General features: G+C 41.7%; 1 protein-coding gene across 16 annotated transcripts in view; it reads right to left on the bottom strand.

Annotated features, from left to right (window-relative positions):
- Positions 1–21,599, bottom strand: part of EPB41L2 (erythrocyte membrane protein band 4.1 like 2) — a 159,783-nt gene that overhangs the window by 100,063 nt on the left and 38,121 nt on the right. For all 16 annotated transcript variants that reach the window (XM_060239360.1, XM_060239351.1, XM_060239316.1 and 13 more), the window contains exons 2-3: positions 6,906–7,360; positions 4,399–4,602 (exon numbers count right to left, since the gene is read on the bottom strand). In XM_060239360.1, coding sequence (XP_060095343.1) covers positions 4,399–4,602; positions 6,906–7,346 — 645 coding nt within the window. In that variant the 5' untranslated portion in view covers positions 7,347–7,360. The remainder of the gene's footprint in view (positions 1–4,398; positions 4,603–6,905; positions 7,361–21,599) is intronic.

Here is a 21,599-nt window from a genome sequence, read left to right on the forward strand (position 1 = left end):
TGGTAGACCCCCAATGATGGTCCCTAGGCAACACTATTGATGACGGCCCCTTGGGCAGTCCAAGATGTCCTCCTGTACTCAGAGAAGGACCCTTAACGGTGAGTATCCAATGGTCGTTCTCCCTCTGAGGCAGGAGGACATCTTGTGGGACATTCTAAAGCAATGTCCCAATCAGGCCGGGTTAATACTGTCCCCGTCATCCAGAATATGTTGAAGCACCTTTCTGCCAAAAGTCGCATCAGCCGAATCATAAACATTAATTCTGTAATGTCTGATAAATGTTGACAGTGACGACCAAGTGGCTGCCTTACATACTTCTTCCACAGATGCTTGATTGGCAAATGCTGCATTAGTTGCCGCACTCCTCACCGAATGGGCTGTTATGCTTACTTGTACTGGTATCTTTTGTGCCAGGTATGCCCTGCAATGCATTGTCTTTTGTTTTTGCTAATAGCAGCTTTGGACATCTTCCCTCCCATGTGAGGTGGGAAAATATTAATGAAAAGAGAATCTGTCTTGCGTATGTGAGCCATTCTGTGCAGGTAGCATTTTAATGATCTCCTGACGTCCATTGTATGCCAGGTCTTTTCTTTAGGATGACTCAGGTTAGGGCAGAAAGAAGGTAGATAGATCTCCTGTGCTCTATGAAAACGAGATGATACCTTTGGTTGGAAGTAGGATCTGTATGCAAGACTACTTTGTCTTTATGAAAAATGCATAGCTCCGACTTAGCTGAAAGAGCTCCCAGTTCTGAAACCCTTCATGCTGATGTAATTGCTACCACGAACAATGTTTTCATTCTGAGAAAAACTAGAGAAATGTCTGAGATTGGTTCAAACGGTGAAAGAACTGTGTTTAACCTCCACAGGTTAAACCTGTGTACCTGCGCAGGCTGAGATAGGGAGACCCCTCTTAAAAACGTGCAATATGAGGGTGTTTTGACAGACTCACTCCCTGAAATTTGGGAAAAACTGATGACAAGGCTGCAACCTGTCTTCTTAAGGTAGCTACCGTAAGGCCCCGATTCATTGTAGAAAGTCTAGAATGGTCTTAATTTTTGGACACATAGGCTAGAGCCTTTTACACCAGCAGTCAAACGCCTTCCAAGTGACATTGTAAATCCTCTGTGTTGATGGTTTTCTGGACACTAGCAAGGTCTGTGTCACCAACGAAGAGTAACCTAACTTTTTGAAGCTCTTCCGCTCAACCTCCAAGTGGTCAAGTGAAACCACTCTGGACTCGGATGAAGTATTGGGCCTTGATGCAGCAAGTCGTCTGAAATTGGTAAATACATCAGAGGTTGAATTGAGAGATCATGACGGTCTATGAACCACAGTCTTCTGGGCCAGTAAGGCACCACTACTGTCACCTGTGCTTGTAACTCCCAAACTCTCCTAAGGCTTTCGGGTAGCAACGGAATGGGAGGAAATGCAAACAGGAGTCTCTTGGCCCATGGTGCTGTCAGGGCATCCACTTCTGCTCCAGGACAAGGAAACCTCGTGAAAAATCTTTTGAACTGATGATTCATCGGGGATGCAAACAGATCTACTATCGGTCTTCCCAGTTGTGAGATGATCTGATGAAAAACCATCTGGTTGAGAGACCATTCTCCTGGATGTATCTTCTGCCAACTCAACCAATCCGCCTGCGTGTTGTTGATCCCTTTCACATGTTCTGCACAAATCAACGATATATGGATCTGAGCCCATGCAAACAGCCTGCAAGCCTCTCAATGAAGAGCCAATGACCTTGATCCCCTTTGTTTGTTGACATAGACCTTCGCTGAAATGTTGTCCATCTGAACCAGCACATGCGCTCTGTAAATTCTCGATGCAAACTAAAGTAATGCCAACCTGATTGATCTCAGTTCTAGCACATTTATGGATAGTTTCGATTCCTTGACCAAACACCTTGAATCAGTGAATTCTGGAAGGTGGCTCCCCAGCCCACCAGGATGGCATCCAAGAAAATCTGTTCCCAGGTTGGTACCCAGAATACCTTCCCTTGGGCCAAGTTCTCTTTCTTCGTCCACCATTGAAGGCTCCTCTTGACTGATAGAGGGACCCTGACCCTGGTGTCTATCTTTCTTGAAATCTGACCCTGGAAAGGCAACAGGAAACTTTGAAGTTGTCTTGCATGCAACCTCCCCCACTGAATTGCATCTATCGTAGTTATCAATAGACCTTGTAATTTTGCCAGAGACGCCAGTGAATAGGTGCTCTTTATGACCGCCATTGCTGCCTCTCTGATCTTTCGGACTTTGGCATCTGGGAGAAATAGCTGCATCTCTTGCATATCTATCATGATGCCCAGGTGTTCTAGTCTCCTCGATGGGGACAGAGAGCTCTTTTGCAAATTTACTAAGAATCCAAGTGATTGGAGACAATTGATCGTTTGTATCGTGACATAGTGGGCCGCCTCCTCTGAGATGTCCTGATGAGAATGTCATCTACGTATGGATGTACCTGAATGCCCTGTTCCCTGAGCATGACTATGGGAGCTGTGAGCATCTTCGTGAAGACACGAGGACCTGATGTTAGACCGAATGTAAGAGCTCTGAATTGAAAATGACGATTCCTGTAACAAAATCGAAGAAATCTCCGATGACCTTCGAAAATTGGAATATGCATATACTTCCATTAGATCTGTTGACGTGAGAAACTCGTTCGGCTGCAGTGACTCTGATATAGCTCTCAGTGTCTTCATCCGGAAGCATTTTGTCATTATAAACTTGTTGACATATTTCAGATCCAGTACAGCTCTCCAGAACCCAAGCTATGAAAGGTTTCATAACCAGCACCCTGATCTGAACCTGGAAACAAACAAGCAGTGAATATAGTAACTTTAATAAGGTTTTAATAAGTGAACAGAAGTTAAAGCCAGTTCTGAGCCTGAAGCCAGGTTGAACCTGATCAAGGGCACATGTGCCACCCAGGTACCCCTAGAGCTGCTCCACCACCACATGCTACATCACCCAGCACCACCTCATACAGTAGATAGATAGATAGATAGATAGATAGATAGATAGATAGATAGATAGATAGATAGATAGATAGATAGATAGATAGATAGATAGATAGATAGATAGATAGATAGATAGATTTATTGTCATTGTTCTCAAAAAAGAAAATGAGAGCAACGGAATGAGGTGCTCTTCCACAAACATGCCAACACATCAACACCCAAAAAAAGGACATATACATAGACCATTTAAATGCATCTAAAAAACAAATAACCATTCATAACCCTGCATTTAGCCTAACCACGGCACTTGGATAGAAGCTGCCCTTGAATCTATTTGTCTTAGCCTTCAACACTCTATATCGCCTACCTGACAGTAAGATCTCAAATAGCAAGTGGCCCGGATGTGAAGGGTCCCTTAAGATCATTTGTATCTTCCTTTTACATCCCATATTATACAGATCCACCAATGAGGGGAGGGAACATCCACAAATCTTCTGTGCTCTTACCATCACTCTTTGGAGCACCCTTCTCTCTGCTTCCGTGCAGCTCCCAAACCACACGCAGAGGCAATAAGAAAATGCTCTCAATGGAACTACGATAAAAGGCAACCAGCAGACTCCCTGACAGTTGTTGTGATCTTAAGAGTCTTAAATAGTATAGTCGTTGCTGGGCCATGCAGATGGACTGTATTGCATGGTCTTATTCATCCCAAGTCTCCCATCAGTGATGATCTCATATTCCCCACATCCCTGGTAAAACTTGCAGACAGGCCCTGCCAGAGACTAGGAGAGGATGTCAAGGAATGCCTCTGTTTGTGGGATCAGCAAGCCTAAAATTTCATGTGGCTACAAGGACCTCAAAAAAAATCAGAGGCTCTCAAAATTCCTCAAAGTTGGCCGGAAACCATCAGTCTCTGAATGTGGGCCATCCTCATTTGTTCACTTTCCCTGCATGCAGGAGGCAGTAAGGCTCAACCTTGCCTTCAGAAGACAGTGATCTTCAATTTGTCCCTGTGATGTGTAACATCTGGCCTTGAAAGCAATTACTTGGGAATACAAGATTTGGGAAACGAAAGTATGCAGTTGTGAGAAAGACTACATTCATGGGGCCACTGTACAAGGTGATTTAAAAACTGAACCTTATTTATAACCTGAAAAACAGAAGGTTAGAATGGAATATGAGAAGATACATTTGCAGGATACTGTTGTGCTGGAAATATTGATAATTATTGTACTATTCAGCATACATTCAAATAGCTTAATAACAAGATATGACCTTAAAAATGACATTCTTCCCTAGTCATAAACCATAGTATTGTGGATACTGCATTATAATGAATTACAATCATATTAAACAGATCATATTTCAATAAAAGCATATAGTGCTTATTGTTTTCTTTTCAGAAATGGGATCTTGGCAAGCTCACTCCCTTACCTCAAGTTCACAGCTGTATTCTGTGCCATCCAATAGTATTACTTTACACTGGACAGTTCTGATCTTCTTAGGAGTTTTCTGAACAGCCTGCTCAATTTCAGCTTCAGCTGTCTGCACTTCTTTGGTCTCCATTTTACCTTCCTCAGTCCCTTGTTTATCTTCCTTTTCTTCAGAAACAAGAACTTTACTGTCTTCTTTTGCAGGCTGTATGAGAGTGTAGATTAATGCATCATAAGGCTGCGTTCGTAGCATGGTAAATCACAATTATTATTAATCATCAGCTTTTAAATTCAGAAGAGAATTTATATATCTAGTAGAAAACAGCATAATAATTGCCTATCAAACCATTTATGGCCAGAGTAAAACCAAAGAGTTAAGCAAGGAACCATTCCATATAGCCATGTGTGATGCATAAGAATGCCTGCTGCTGGGTGTGGATAATGAGACAACTGTATGCACAGGTGGGGGGAAACTAATTTGCACATGGTGAATCTATCTTTAGACCAGCCTTTTCTTGTTTTATTCATGGAAAAATTCCAAAATCTTGTTTTCACAAAAACAAATAGGTAGTGAAATTTCAAAGTTTTTACAGCCATGTCAAACCCTTTTCTGGCAGAAAAAAGTCTGAAATTTCAGAACCTAGTTAGATGAGTTTACAAGACTTTTGCAATTCACACATGGGCCTATAGATTAGTAATTTTTGTGGACTGACTTGTAAAACTGACAACAAATGCATTAATACAGAAATAACAAGGTTATGCTGTACACACATATTTAAAAAAATACAGAAAGCAATCTTATTTTGGTGCTTTCAAATGTAAAGATAGGCTGTTTAAAAAGGCAACAAAGCATTCCAAATTACTGTGTTTTTAATTCAACAAGAATGGTTAACTGGCTTCCTTAATTGATATCCCCCACATAGAAGTTCTGAAAGCCTCTTTTCAAGAACTTCTGCTAACCAACTCAAGATAATAAGCTTAATTAAAAATTAAAGAATTGTCTTGCTAGTCAGTACAGGGTTCACCTGCCCTATTTAGCAAGCCAATCCTTTCATTTATTAATGAAACAAGTATTTGCCAATATTGTCTGCAGTAACTGGTATCTAATAGCCAATGGGTTCGATCCAACCACCTTCTCACCACCTCATTTCCCTTCTTACTATAGCCCTTTTCCCACATGGCTTTTGTACAAGGATGCTCCATGATCCTCAACATGAGTTGATCAAATGAGACCTTCCTTTTCCTTTTTCACCAGCATAAACACTTATTGGATCAAACCCATGTACAAGTCTATCCTCCACAAAGTTGTTCCATATTTTCTATAAAAACAATCAAAGCTAGATGTCAATACATCTAATATTGACTGAATAAGTTGCAATTAGGAAAACCACCTAATGAAGTTTAACTCCCTACTATAGCTCCAATGGACAAAATGGTTTTGAACAGGAGGAGTGTGGAAGTAGCAAGAGCAACCTTTATTTCTTTCACATTCCTTGTTCAAGTGAGTAATGCAAAATAACTGCCTAAATTTCTATGATGGATTGCATCGATATCATTTTTTTAATTTGGGGAACCACAACAAGGACTAATTCCTTGTCCCCACTTTCCTTGTAGCAATCCCTTTCACAGTACAGGGGCCAGCCTGAAAAGAGAAGCACTTTTAAAATCTTTCATGGACAGAGATAAAACTTGCAAAAAAGTGTATTTAAAATAACCAATAAACTCAAATTAAAACAAAACTACAGCCTTTAAGACAGGGGTGGGGAACATCAGGCCCGAGGGCCATTTATGGCCCTTGAGATCACTTGGTTTGGCCCTCGGGATTGCTGGGCCAAGCTGAGCCACGTGGAGGCCCCCCTGAGGCCCAGCTGGCCGGCGAGGATCGCAGGGCCTGGCTGGCTGGCAAGAATCGTGCGGCCCAGCCATGCTGCGGCCTCCCTGGGGCCTGGCTGCCTAGCCAGGATTGCTGCAAGGCCTGGAAAAGTGACTGTCACAGTTCAGGTAAGTTTCCCCCTAATTTCTTTATTTCCCTTTCTTTCTATTTCTTCCCCCCATTTCTTTGTTTCCTTTAATTCTCCCTGTCCCCCCTTTCTCTATTTCCCTTTCTTCACCCCTTTATTTTCCTTTATACCCTTTCTTTCCCCATTTCTTTATTTTCCATTCTTTCCATTTCTTCCCCACATTTCATTTCCCTTTAATTCCCCCTTTGTTCCTCCCATTTTTTATTTCTCTTCCTTTTTCTTCCTCCATTTCTTTCTTTTCCTTTCTCTTCCTCTTTCCCTCTCACTCTCTCCATCCTTCCCCACGTGACTTCAAACAGAAAAACAATTATTTGCATTAATTTTGCCAGCCTGAATCGTTCTCCGTCAGTGAAGTACTGTTTAAGTCGATAATTTTGTATGGCCCGCGAATGATGTTATAAATATCCAAATGGCCCTTGGCAGAAAAACTGTTCCCCACCCCTGCTTTAAAATAATCCCACTAAAGTTATTCAGACTGTCGATATACCTGTGTCTCAGCACTACTAACAGAATCTTTTCCATCTTTGTCATCGTTTTTAGCTTGTTGCTGATTCACAGTAAAGTCTTCCTGTTTTTCCTTAGGCTGAGTTGTCTCTTCTGGAACTGGACATTCACCTTCCTCCACTACTGCCAACTGTTTCTTCTTATCTTCATCTTTGGGTTCTGTTAAGCTGTATGACTTTTGTTTCTTAAGCCAGGGTGGAATGAAGCGAGAAATACCCTTGCTTTCAGATGGATCCTTTTCCTTCTTTGAACTTTTAGGGCTGCTTTGGCTAGGTGGATTCTGGGGAACAGGAGAACCTTCTGCTATTTCAGACTCCTGGTCCTTTCGACTTTCTGGTGCATCCCCAGCATCTTCCTTTGCCACATTTGTTTCCAGTTTCTCTGATTCCTTTACTTTTGTTTCTGAACCAAGTTCAGTCGTCATGGTCACTGGAGATGCTAAGAAAACAATATGAATACACATACGGTATATATTATTTCAGAACCAACTGATTTTAGACAGGCAGTTGTTAAGATAAAATACTATAGCCCAGGGGTGGCCAAGGGTAGCTCTCCAGATGTTTTTTGCCTACAACTGATGGAAGTTGTAGGCAAAAAACATCTGGAGAGCTACCTTTGGACACCCCTGCTACAGCCTATGGCCCCAGGACAAAGGGCAAGTATATACAGGAGGAAAGTGTGCAAAGATTAGTAATATGAATTGCAGAGAACCAGAGTGAAATGAAATGTGAAAAGGGTGCTGGATATCAGTTAATCAATTGCTGATTGTACACTCAATCCAATCTTCCTCAAAGTTGTGAAGATAAAACACAAAAGGGGAGAACACAGTAAGCCTCTTTGGGTCCCCACTCAAGAGAAACATGAGGTATAAATGAAATAAGTAAATAATATTTTTAAAAGATTAAAAAAATTGCTTCTTCCAGATCAATCCAAGTTACCACAGAGTCTTAGACTAGGATCTTGAAGATCTGGGTTAAAATCCCTTATTTACCATGAAGCTTGCTGGGTGATCTTGGAGCAGTCACAACCATTTGCCATTAGCAACTGCTTGCTTAATCTTAAATTAATTGAATGGCTTATGAGCAAAGTTTTCATTATTAAAAATATCCTGCCAGCATCCAGCTGCAGCTAATCATATCACATTTTACTAATGACTCTTATATTTGAAACAATAAAGGATAAACTACAACTGTTAAAGTTTGCTATTATTCTTTCAGAAGTAGAGTTGGATTTATATACCACCCTTCAGTTCAACCTCGAGGGCAATGGGAACCATGGAGGTTCAAAGAGGTTTCATGGGAGGCACCATGGTTCATGGCCATGCTCAAACCTCGGTTTGTGGTTCGGTTCATGCCCATTTTCTACAGAGAAACAAATTGTTTGTCAATATATCTGCACATCTCCATATCTGTTTAGAACACAAGTTTTTTTCTGTATGAGATTCAAATATAGTTACACTGTGATAATCATGAGCAGAAACAATATTTGTCAGGTAGAAACATAAACAAGTGGCTATACTACTTTAAACAGTAGGCAGGTACAACTATTGAAATAAAAAAGACAATATTTTATAATAATTCTAGGTATTTAAATTCCAAAAAAGCATTCAAATCATAACAAAATGTTAATGGTGTTTGAGTGCTTGAGGTACATTTCATATTTTGACCTCCACTAACCTTTTCTTGCATTTATGCCATCTATTATTCAGAGTTAAGATCAATGTAAAGGCACAAAGCTCATTCTTTTCATTAAATGATCACTTCCAAGCTTTGTGATTCAATATTCATCCTAGTAGCTTACATATATAGGTTACTAAAATCCCTATACAATAAAATAAAAAGAATAACCAGCTAAAAGCAACCCTTTCCCCTCTTTTGTCTATTTCAATCCCAGCTTTTTTCACTTTTCCATAAATTGCTCATCAGTATGCAACAACAATATTAAGAAATTAATGTTAATTTACATACATATAATTGTTACTAGTATATCAAACTAGTTCTGTGGAATTCCTCATCATCTGAAAAAAGACATCCAGCTGATAAAAATTGAACAGTCTCTTTCTACAGCTTAATTTACAAGAGTGGTCCCACCCAAGCCATAACTCTGCTAGAGAAATGCATACTCAATAGGAAACCAGAGCTTAGTTCCATCTCATATCATTCCAGCAGTCGGAAAATGCACATGGGTCAAAAATACAACTGTTTTTCTGCTATCTGGTCTATAAACTAAGATAAAGAAAACACTAGTGAGCTTAACTACAGGAGAAATTTGTCTCAGGAGACGTTTATTTCAGTAGGGGGCTATAGTTAAGGTCTTAAAACAGGGCTGTCAAACTCCCAGCCTGTGGGCCACTCCCAGCTCGCCAATCAGGCCCCTGGAAATTTTCTCCACTCTCCTCTCCCTCCTGTCCTCACCCTTTGAAGCTCCAAGGCTGCTGACAACATTCCTAGTTCCTTGTCTTTACTGGCTTCTGTGCCTGCAAAGCTGCATAGAAAACACAGAATGGATTTTCCATTACGGTTTCTGCACCCAGAGACCTTAGTGGAAAATCCATTCCGTGCTTTTCTTGCAATTTTGTGCTGCAATATATTTCAATGGAGTGCAGCTAAGACAGATTCACCTTTTTCAGCATTTATGGCCAATTAAAACTCCTTGCAAATAAAGGGTTGATGCTTTGAGCCAGCTTGTCTCTGCTAAATGAACTGGTGCCTAATGAGTGCCTAATGAGTATAACCTGGGAACTGAGTAGATGGGAGTGGAGTGGGGGGAAGTAGCTTGCAATGCTCAGCCATTTCATGTTTTCCTAGGTTAAGAGCATTTTATATTTTTAGTTTCTGCTGTGATCCTTGTGCTTTTTCTTGATGTTTTGTTTTAAAAACTGCATTGCCAAATCCCACTATTCCCCTGTATTTCCATTTTAAACAAAATATCACAAGAGTTTTAGGCATGTTTGTACTTCAAGTTAAAAAATAATATCTTTTTAATTGTGTTTATCTGTATCCTTTATAAAGTTTATATACCCACTACCTGGCATTACATTTTATGACACTCATGGCTTGGCCTCACAAAGTCCCATTTATGTGAGATCTGGCCCTCATAACAAATGAGTTTGATACCCCTGTCTTACAGCATCAATTATAAAGTACAATCATTTGTTCCCACAAATTAAAAACAAGTAATTACATAAATGGTGCTAATATTATATGTCTTGCCTTGGTGAACAGACTAAGGCTGCATTCAGATGGCTAGCTGTCAAGCTCACCCCCACACACACCTTTCCTTTTTCTGAGCACAACTGTAGTTAAAAGCTTTCCCTGGTGATACGTGACATGTGAATGCAGGTGTTTGGATTATTGTCAGAATCCATACCATGTCTTCTGCCATAATTATTCTTTCACTTTATATTAGTGCTTTATATTAGTGTTAGATCAGGGGTGTCAAACATGCAGCCCGTGGGCCGGATCAGGTCCGCAGAGGGCGCCAATCAGGCCCTCCAACAACTGGCTGTCGTCTGCTTCATTTTCCCTTGCCTGTTTTTTTCCATCACCATTTTGTGTTTCTCCCCGGACAGGCCAGAGCAGCAAAGCAGCCTCTCCCTCTTCCCCCTCCCTTTTTCCAAAGGGGGGAGGAGCAGCCTCAGCCAATGAGGGAGGTTGGCTCTATAGCTCTGCTGGATGATCAAGTTTGCCTGGCTCAATTAATCACCCTGCACAGCTACTAATGAATGGCTGAGGCTCCTACCCCTCCTCGTGCCCCAGGGAAGGAAAGAGACAGAGCTTCTTTTGCCAGTCCCCACCATCAGGAGAACTACAAAGAGTGCTTTTAAGACTAGCAACGTTTTATTGAAGGTATGAACTTTTTGCCTTGCTACAGAGAGAGAGAGTTTTGTTGGGCTTGTTATGGGTGTAACTGGATTCCCCTCCTCTTTTTCACTGTACTCATGCCCTCCAGTCTTTCTCAATAGTAAAGCATGTGAACTATTTAGAAAAGAAATATCAAAATTAGGCTGAGTGTTCCACCCCAGGTTTACCCAGCAAATTTCCCTTAATTTTTCTTTCACATTTTCCTTTGATTGGGGGTCTTGAATTGAGACTTTCCAGATAGTAGGCTGACACTGACCACTGTACATGGCTGTCTCTCTGTTCTTGTAGTAATGTTTTTTGGGGAAAGTTGTATTTTTTTTTAGTTGTAGTTATTTTTCTGGGGGAAATTATAGTTTTGTAGACAAGCACATAGCCCTCAGTCTGTGCCATGGTGCCTTCACATGTTCTTGACTACTGCGTGAAGCAACTTCTGTACAAAAGCTCGCAGTGTCCAGCTGCTTCATGTTCCTCTGGGTCTTAGCCTCAAAGCATTGACCATGAGATATCTGTAATGAATGTCAATGAATCAAAAGTAGGTTTGCAACTTACAGATGTGTATACCTGAACAGCACATATTCAAGACTGGTACAGCACAGACATTGTCTGCAGTTTTTGATACAATAATTCATAGCAAGAGGTGACATTTATCAAAGACTGTAAAACAAAATATTGCAAGCGTGCTAATATTTTAATCATGTTTTATTTTAAGTTAAAAAATCTTTAATTGTGTTTGTGTCCTTCATAAAGTTTATGTCTACTACCTGGCATTACATTTTATGATACACATGGCCCGGCCCGACAAGGTCTCATTTATGTTAAATCCGGCCCTCATAACAAATGAGTTCGACACCCCTGTGCTAGATTGTCTGCATTTTACAATGCTACCTTCTTTGTTCTGGGGGCTAGGGAAACAACATGAAAGCATTCTTGCATTTGTCACCCAGGGGCCTCAGGCCTGGGAATGCTATCTCCTCCACATACCAAAGAGGAAAGGAGAGCTAGGTCCTTCAAGATAACACTTTGTGATTTCTCTGAATTACACCCTGCTTCATTTACATCAGAAAGTAACTGCTTTTCATTTGTTCACGTTAAAACAGGCTTGGAGGGGGAGATTGGGAATCTGGAAGTTATTTAAAACTGCTTGCATTGATTAGTTTCATTCCTAGTAATTTGTCTTAAAGTGAGCACATGTATTTGTAACGACTCAATAAAGCTTCACCTACGCTACTATAGCCAAAGTCTAACTGATTGTTACTTAGCAAACCTCGCAATTAATCAGAGTTGTTTTCCCAACACCACTAACTTAGGATCATGGTTTATGAGAAGAGGACAGAGAATCATGTTTGTTAGTCTGAGTACTTGAATTCACAAATCACAATTAAATGGAATTCATTTTACCATGATTCTATGGGGGAAGGTTGGGGTGGAGGCACTCATAAACGCAGATGAGCATGAACCAGAAGAATGTGGTTCAGTTCATGGCTGAACAGCAAACTGAACCACAGACCTAACAGCTCTCTGATCAACCATTTTGGTTCCAGGGTCCAGCAAACCTTGTTTACAGGAACTGCAGTCCCTTTAAAAGGTGTTTTCAGAAAGCAGCAAAAACAGCTGAGCCAGGGAGAACATTCCCAGATATTCAGCGGTTTGGGTCTTCTTTTACAGTCTCTTAAGTTTAAAGGGACTGCGCAAGAAAGACAGGAAATGGGAGCAGCCTGTCCAGGGTCAAGTGCTGCTTCAACAGGGAAAGGCCCCATCATTCACTTGGCAATCAAAGAGAGGCAAGGCACTCACCCACCCTCTCCTATTGCCTGAAGATGCTTACTGAACTCCCACTGGGAACTCAACCAAGAAGCTGGTGGGAGAGGCCAGCAGAGGAGAAGAGGTAGCCAGCTGAGGAGGTCGCAGAGGAAGAAACCCACATGGTCCCTGGGCTGGAGTGGCCTCCTTCCCAACCAGTGCCACATCCCCCTGACTTTGGCTCCTGGAGTAGACAACTACTGTATTGCCACTGCGGCCTGTGGTCCTGCTGCCATTGTGTGGCTCACTGCAGCTTTCTCTTCATCCATCTGCCTCAGCGGGCCACCCCTTCTCCACCATCAGCCTACTCCTCCACTGGCCTCCTGGGTGAGTTCCCAATGGGAAGCCCAGGGAGCTACCTCAAGTGATAAGGGGGTGAGTGTCTGTGCTCTCATGGATCACCGGGTGACAGACAGGGGCGTCCCCTATTGAAGCAGTGCCCAACCCTGGACAGGCTGCTCCATTTCCTGGTTTTCTTGTGCAGTCCCTTTAAAGTTCAAGAGTTTTAAGGGACTGCACAAGAAAGCTCAAAACAACTGATTAGCTTAGAGTGCTCCCAGGGCTCTGCTGTTTTGGAGGCTTTCTCCTGGAGCAGGTTTAAAGGAGATCAGAGTCTCTTTAAATCACCACTCTCTGCTCAGGCCAGGAACCAGCACAAATTCCACAGACCGCCTTAAAAATTCATGGAAGTCCGTGACTGTGGATCTGTCATGGACTTCAGTTCCTAAACCATGAACAGGGCAAAATTCGTCATGAGTTTCATTTCGTGGTTTGGTTCGTGCCCATCTCTATTCATAAATGCAGCAACAAACCTGGTGGAGATTTTTATTTAGCTGTGATTAAATACAACATGAGCAAACCCTTATATTAACAGTTACATGTCCAGGAAGGTCATTTCAACATTAACAGTATTTTATATAATGAAATATACTAATGTTTTAATAGAAGAAAGGAGAATTTCACCAGACAGCCTTTGGAAACAAGGAAATAGCTGCAAAAATACAGATGGAACTTGCAGCAACTTTATAGGAAATGAAATCTTTTCTTGTCCATGCGTTTTGAATAACCACTCATGTTCAAGGGGGAAATGCCTTTAAAAATTAGAAATGCGGTACTTATGGTCAAAAAATCTTCCCCAAAAGGCGTTTTTGAACTGAAACATATCAGTCAATCAATTTTCATTATTACGGTTCATGACCAGCACATATCAATTTCAACAGATATCGCAATAATAAGAGTTTTAAGAAATAAGCATAGTAAAAAGACTGAAACCTATCTGCTTCCTTAATAGTCCATTGTACTCACAGAGGTTAATAATTAAGTGCTGTCAAGTCACAACTGACTCATGGCAACTCAAAGGGTTTTTGAGGTGAGAGGTGAACAGAGGTGGTTTGCCATTGCCTTCCTCTGCATAGCAACCCAGTTCTTCCTTGGTTACAAAAACTGAAGGCCAACATCACCACAATTGAAACTATTTACATGGGAGAAAAGCAAGGTATAAATTCAGTAAATAAATAATAAACATTAAAAACTGCAACATTGTCCCTTTCAGGAAAATGCCCTGAGAAGTTCCTTTTTTTGCACATTCTACAGAAGGATGCTCGTGAGAGCCTTCTGATCTCATCAGGTGGGCTATTCCTCCAGGTGATAGCCATAACAGAGAATTCTTGGACATGGTAACCATCAATCTCACTAATCTGCAGAGCAACAAACATAGCCAGAAAGAAACTCTCAAACAGTCCCTCCCTGCCTCTCTCCGCTACCTCCTCTGAAAACTGCAATCTTCCACCTCTGGTTTTGATTAAAAGAGGATAGAGACAGGAAAGTACATTTCAAACTAGTTTGGTCCTGCTCACCCAGCAAACCTGCTCAAACTGAGTTAAAAAATGGTGAGTGATATAAACACTAAAGCCTGAGAATGCAGTACAGCAATCTAGAAAGAGAGCTCAAAGTCAGAAAGAAGTGGGAAACGACTAATTGACTATTGGTTATTGATATTTTCTTCATGCTGAATCCCACAAGCTCCTTTTATGAGGATGTATCAACATGTATGATTTCTTGGACTTCCGGGGTTGGATCATGGAGAGTTAGGGCGCTTCTCCAAAAGAGGAGCGGACCGGAGCCTTTGTTTTGGGCAGAGAAGGTGACTTCAACGCCTGCTGCCTACTTTTCTCAGACAGGGGAAAGGCCAAGACATGCTTTGGAAATTCTGAGATTTACTTTGGCTGACGAGGAGTTCCAGTGGGGCTCCTCTGAGGCTTTGAAGGATCTCCAACGAAGGAATGCATTCCAGCATCTACAGAAGTTTCCGTGGTCATTAAATTGACTTAAACTCATAATGATTCAAGCCTTCTTTGGACTATCTTAATATCTATTCATTTATCTTCAGTAAGGACGGTGTTAAAGAGGATATATTGGATCCCAAGGTAAGAATATTGTTATCTATCACTTCGGGACTAAAATAAACTATTTGGGAAATAAGGACTAAAATCTGGAATTAACTACAACTTTCTAAAGTTAAGAAGAAAGGAAGGGGGTAATTTTGGGACTATTGGAATTTAAGAAGTCAAGTTAAAAGTAAAAAAAAACAATTATGTTTGGAATACCTTTGGTTTCTGCAAAAAACCCCCCATTGTCTCAAAGTTGCAGCACTGGAAGATGTCACAGGAAGTGGTGTAATAAATAAAATCACGAGAATACCTGATCATAGAGAACAGGAAAGGAAAGGCAAAGGCAACTAAAAAAAAAAGCGGGAAAAGGCTCAAAATGAAGAAAGAATGCCTCCGTTGCGCCCTCTAACGGGCCTTTTGGTATCTTGCCTTCCGGTCAGGAACAAACCCCCTCAGAGGCCTCTCTCTCTCACTCCTTTGCCAAGCCTATACGACTAGGCAGTCCGAAGGAGAGACAACGCAGGCAGCCTGGGGACCCATCTGAAGCCCCGTGGACTCGCGCGCAGCCCTATTGCCGTAGGGCGACTTACCGCGCTGCCGCTTCGCTTGCCGCCTCTCTTTCCTTCCCGCTTTGTTCCAATCGCGACTGTGAGGGAACGAAGCGCTGCGGGCGTCTGCCGTTCGCTCAAGGTTTACTCGCGAGTAGACCCTGCAGACTGCCGCCACCGGTGTTGTTGGGACCGATCCCAACGCTTCCGGTCTGTGTTTTGTTTCAGTAATCCGGATCTTCTGCGCTTCTCAGCAAGCGTCTGGAGAAAAACCGTCCTGCCTCGTGCAGGGCCGGGAGAAGAACTGGCGCGTCCTGGGTGGTATAGGCCACTCCCCCTCCGGATCGATTGGAGCACCCGACCCTGTGACGAGGAGGAGGAGCCTATACCCAGTAGTCGGACCGACCCACTGTCCAGACCACCGGAGAACTTCAATCTCTCTGTGTGTCTTGTTTTCCCTCCATATCTCTTTCTCTGTATCTGGTCTGCTGCCACAGAACGCCATTTTTCCCCTTTCCAGAGGAGGATAGGGAAGAGTCCTCAGCCTTTTCTGGCTGTTTCCCTCCTCCTCCAACAGCCAATTGAGGAAAGGTTTCTTTTTCTCCTCTGTGAATCAGTGCAAGTAGGGAGAGCCAGTAACTGCCAGAACTAAGGTTGGTTGTGTTTTACTGACAGAATCAGGTTTGCTAGCTAGCAACAGCCACTTAGATGGAAGAGAGGAGCGAACTCAACCAATGGCACAAAAGTACTCTTGATTGATAGTCTGTCGGGTCGAAGGTTGATGCACCACAGTCCCACCCAATGAGGGAGCTCGGATTTGCCGTGACAAAAGGAGTTTTGTTATAAGGATACCCTTAGAGGGTATAGAATCCTGTGGCGTAGAGTGGTAAGCTGCAGCACTGCAGTCCAAGTTCTGCTCACGACCTGAGTTTGATCCTGGTGGAAGCTCGGTTCAGGTAGCTGGCTCAAGGTTGACTCAGCCTTCCATCTTTCTGAGGTCAGTAAAATGAGTACCCAGCTTGCTGGGGGTAAAATATAGATGACTGGAGAAGGCAATGGCAAACCACCCCATAAAAAAGTATGCAGTGAAAACATTGTGATGTGACATCACCCCAGAGTGGGAAATGACTGGTGCTTGCACAGGGGACTACCTTTACTATAGGAAAAAATCTGCCTAAAAGATAATCTTAATTAAGATATATTATAGCAGCAGTTGGGAGAAGTCCTAGCAACTACAGGATGTCACAGCAGGGGTTCTCAGGTCATAGTCCAATATCACAGCACAGAGTCCAGCAACACAATCCAAATGTAATGTCATAAGGCAGTCCCAGTTCTCAATGCAGGGTCAAATCACATGTTCCAAAGTCAGAGTCTGAAAGCAGTCCAAGGGTAAAGTAACGAAGTTCCACAAATCAATCTCAAGGGGGTAAGGCATCTGATAGGGCTGTTAGCAAGGCATCTGATAGGGCTGTTAGTGTAGTGTGAACACTGGGTGTGTTCACACTACACTAAACAATGCATTTTGCAACTGGATTTTTACTGTGTAAGAATAGCAAAAATCCAGTTGCAAAATGCATTTAGTGTAGCGTGAACGCACCCACTGATCCTACACTGGCTCTAGCCTTACTGCAACATGGAGGAGAGGCTGGTCTCACATCAAGCTGCTCTCCACAAGCCAAATCAGCTCATTTACTCTTGAGGAGTAGTGTGGGGGGAGATCCTGCAATGACTTATTAGTTTCCCCCAGCGTTCCCACAGCAGAAGGGAGGCCTTGAACTGCCAAGTGCACACTCTTGAACCTTGTCTGAGCCTCAGCTTTGGCTCTTCATCTTCTCTGCTCCTTGGATCCTTCAGGAGACTGTGATGGGTCTGGCAAGTCCATGCTGGAGCCTCTTGGCTTGAGAACTCTGCTGGCTCAGAAGGTGGAACCTATGCTAAATCAGGGTCCCTTGGGAGGGTCCTGAGACACCAGAATTATTGGACGAAATCTGCCAATGCAGGACCTGGGAATAGGTTGTCCTCCTCCTCCCTTCCCCATGCTAAACCAGTGTGGTCCATGACAGCAGTTCACAACATGAAATAATTGACATCCTTTCGCTAGGGCCCATCCTCTCCAACAATTCTCCACTCTTGTTTGTAGCCTTTATACTCTCATCACAGATCTGGGCAACTGCCGGGAAGACAGCCAGTTGGCTAGAGAGAATAAAATCACCAGCTTCCCAGCAGCCACCAGCAAAAAGAGCAAGCTGGCTGCAGAATATGTGTGTGTGTGTGTGGTGGGGGACTCTCAGCTCTTCACAGCCAACTTGCTCTCCTTCAGGAACCTTGTCAATCCCTCTTGCCTGATCTGCTATGCCTCATGCTGGGAGACAACAAGAAGATAAAGGTGGACAGATATACATGGGCTGCCTCAGGTTCAACAATGATTGAGAAAGAGAATCCTACATGCTCAGAGGTTATAATTATTATTTTATGTGTATATTTGGACTGGCACAGATTAAACAACAGTCATAGCACTTCTGCTGTGTGCTTCCAATTTATGAATTAATTACCTCCCTATGAATTAATTACCTCCAAAACATCCTATTATTAATAGCCTTGTTCATGTCTTGCAAACTGAGAGCTGTGGCTTCCTTTATTGAGTAATCCATCTCACATTTACTGGGTCGTCTTCTCTTCCTGCTACCTTCTGGATGCTTGTAAATGTGAATATGGTTCCCTGTGAGCTATGGAGTGAGCACCACTGATTCAGGCTAACCTTTTTAACAATACCTGATCCCCTCGTCTGATGAAGTGTGCTTAAGAGAGCGCATGAAAGCTTACATTCTGAATAAAACTTGGTTGGTCTTAAAGGTGCACTTGATTCCTGCTTTGTTCTACCGCTTCAGACCAACACGGCTGCCCACTTGGATCTTTTTAACTACCCAGTGGAACAGTGCTCAGTCTGCTCTAGAAGATGCCATCAGAGATTCTTAATTCTGCAGTTCTCACTGTGGATTTGTGTCCTCAGAGATAACACTTATTAACAAAAAATGTTTAGCAGTGAAAAATAAACACCTCAACTCTGTTGCCCCTCTGTGAATTTGTGTGCGCAGATTCAATCCTTTGCCTCTTTCTAAAAATGAAAAATTTCAAAAAGTTAAACTAATGGAAGATTGTTGGGAGGAAAATATTTCTGGACACGGTGCTGAAGTTTGGAGATAAATGTGAGAGGGGAGGGGCAGGAAGTAGACAAAAATGAAACTGAGCAGCATATACCAGCTTGAGGTCTTTTAAGTTTAGCATTCATTGATTTGAGAACTGCCATACTGTTCTGTCACTAGAAGGGAAAGTAGGCCATTATGCAGTGATGGTTATTTTTCTTCTCGATTCCTCCTTATACAATATGGCAAAAAGTCCTCCAAATATTAATGATCAATCTATTGAATCAGAAACAGTTAACCTCCCAGTAACTACATAAATATTGGCTTCAATTGCTTTTAAAAAAATGGAAAGCCCATTGTTCCCCGCCCCCCCATATAGCTGTAAAAAAAATCAGAAAAGTTTTCAAAATAAACCACTGTTTTAAAATGTACAGCATACAGGGCCTTCTAAAATGAAACCTGTAGCTATGATGCATGAGAAGTTAATGTATTAAGGCTATAAAAACAAAAAGGAATGCACTTATAAGGAAAGTCATTACATTGGCACTTCCTGACTAGTGGTTTAATAGTTATTAAAATCAATTTTATTTAAATCAAATCTATTCTGGGAGAAAGGAGTAAAGTTTGAAATCAGCTGCCAATATCAGTGAGATGGTCACCTACTCCTGCTCCTCGTTCTGTCTCTCATCTTCCTTCCAGTTTATAAATGAGCTGTGTCAGGAAGTGAAGAAATGATTTTTCATGTTGGACGTGACTACACTATTGAGGACATGTGCTAGGTTCTTTTATACATTTCATTCTTTAACATCTTAAAGAGTCAGTAGCATCTTAAGTGCAGAAGGGAGAAAGCTCGCTCCATGCACATTTCTATCATTAGGGTGGGACTTTCCCAGTTGCCTGGAAGCAATTTTTTCTCACCATATGTGATCAATTAAGAAGTAGTTGAGTGTAAATCTATACAGCACTATCAACAGAGTTTTCCCCTCTTCAGGTCTTTTTTCCAGCCTCAGGTCTATCTTTGTGACACTTACGATACAGCTGAACAGAAGCCAAGAAAAGCTGACTTTCCCATGCCCTCTGGTGAGCTCAGAAAACACACATCTCCAAATCTTTCACTGGACTACAGTGGCTCTGCATTTTGTTAGGAAGTTTTCCAGCACCGATTGCCACAGTTTCAATATTTCCATTGACTCTTATGTCACTTTGCAATGTATTCTTTTGGTGATTATATCTATTGTCCCAACCAAACAAGAAGATTCCACTCCTAATTTTTTTTCAGATTCAGCAGCCTAAACTCAGAGTGAAACACCAGCAGAGGGATAGTGGTAAGCAATAAAATTATCTGTAATCTGTACCCACAACGAGAAATGTTGGTTTTTAAATACTTTATGTAAGGAGCTGGACTAGAATAGGTAATCATTATTTTACTACTGTAAAGGGCATTTCTATATTCTGGAGGGAAATATTATTTGTGATAATGCACATAAAGTTAAGGAAGCTCTTATACCGAAGATATTGCCAGAACTATTAAGTAGCTTTGCGAAGCATCAGGGCTTTTTTGGTAGAAAAGGCCCAGCAGGAACTCATTTGCATATGAGGCCACACCCTCTGACACCAAGTCAGCCAGAACTGTGTTCCTGCTGGGGGGATGGGAAGCCCTGGGCAGCATTAACAAGGTATCACATTTCAAGAGGGAGGGAAGGAATAACAGCATGTGGACATATCATATGAGATACTTTTAAGGGAGGAAAAGTAGTTAAAATGTACTATTTTTTTTACTGTTCCTACAGCATGCTTATTTAGTATACATTGTTTGGTACAAACAGCTGTTTGTTCTTATTGCTTTTTTGCCCCCCCAAAACTTCCTGATGGGCAGGCCTAATTTAGGTTATCAAAGTCATATGACTGCTTTTTGCTGCAAACAAAGTTTCAGCTTTCCTTGATTCATACAACACCGACTTTTACTTCCACTATGGTCATTATTTCAGGTTATTTTTATTCATTTTTTTAAAAAAGACAGTTATCTTAAATCGCTAGTTACCAAAGCACTTGTCACCAAATTCTTTCCCCTTATATGCATAGATTCCCATAGGACACTACTTCCCTGCAAGCCAATCATTCCCAGTAAAAACATTTCAGAAAAGAGGTTGGAAGCCTTGACATATTTGATACAGCCCACAGGCATGCTATTTACCCTTTAAAAATAATTATATTGAAGTGTAAGGTATATTTTATCCAGGGTACCTTTCTTCAAGCAAAGGCCAAAAGAAAAATCAAAATTATAGCACCAGTTATAGCTTCATATGGAATATAAAGTGCTCTTTAGAATGAAGGCTATCTTAAATTAAAATAAATTAATAGTATATAGTCTCGTGAGTATGAAATATTTCATACACAGTACTATGTTTAGTACTGGACTTTCTCACAGGTGATATCTGCAACACACTGTTCAATTGAATCCACAGGCATATAAAAACACAATTAAGTAGCCATGTGTGAGTTTTATCTTTGAGAAACATAAAGCCATCCTGTAAACAGAAAAATTCCCAGAACTCTGACAGCTATAGTTCAGTTTTAAAGTCTATTCTCTCGAGAAAATGATTTAACATTTTCCTGCGGAATAAGCCAAGTTTAGTAGATACTTGCGTTACATCAACCAACATAAGGTCAAATTCAATTCCAAAAGGGACACAAACTGCTATCCAACCATACAAGCTTGCCAAAAATATGCACTGGTGAACTGGAATCCTATTCAAATGAGGTCAAGAAGGGACTCGCTGTTATGTTTATCACATGGTGAGCAGCACTGTCTGCTATTCACTGCAGTTGCAGTACAATGACCCAAGTATTGAATGATGTCCATTTACAATAAGTCAAACACAGGAAGAGAAAAGAAAAGAAATTAATGTTCAGATTTTAGTGTTGTCTGTGCA

This window comes from Heteronotia binoei, chromosome 1 (genome assembly GCF_032191835.1).
Source record: "Heteronotia binoei isolate CCM8104 ecotype False Entrance Well chromosome 1, APGP_CSIRO_Hbin_v1, whole genome shotgun sequence".
NCBI classification, from domain to species: domain Eukaryota; kingdom Metazoa; phylum Chordata; class Lepidosauria; order Squamata; family Gekkonidae; genus Heteronotia; species Heteronotia binoei.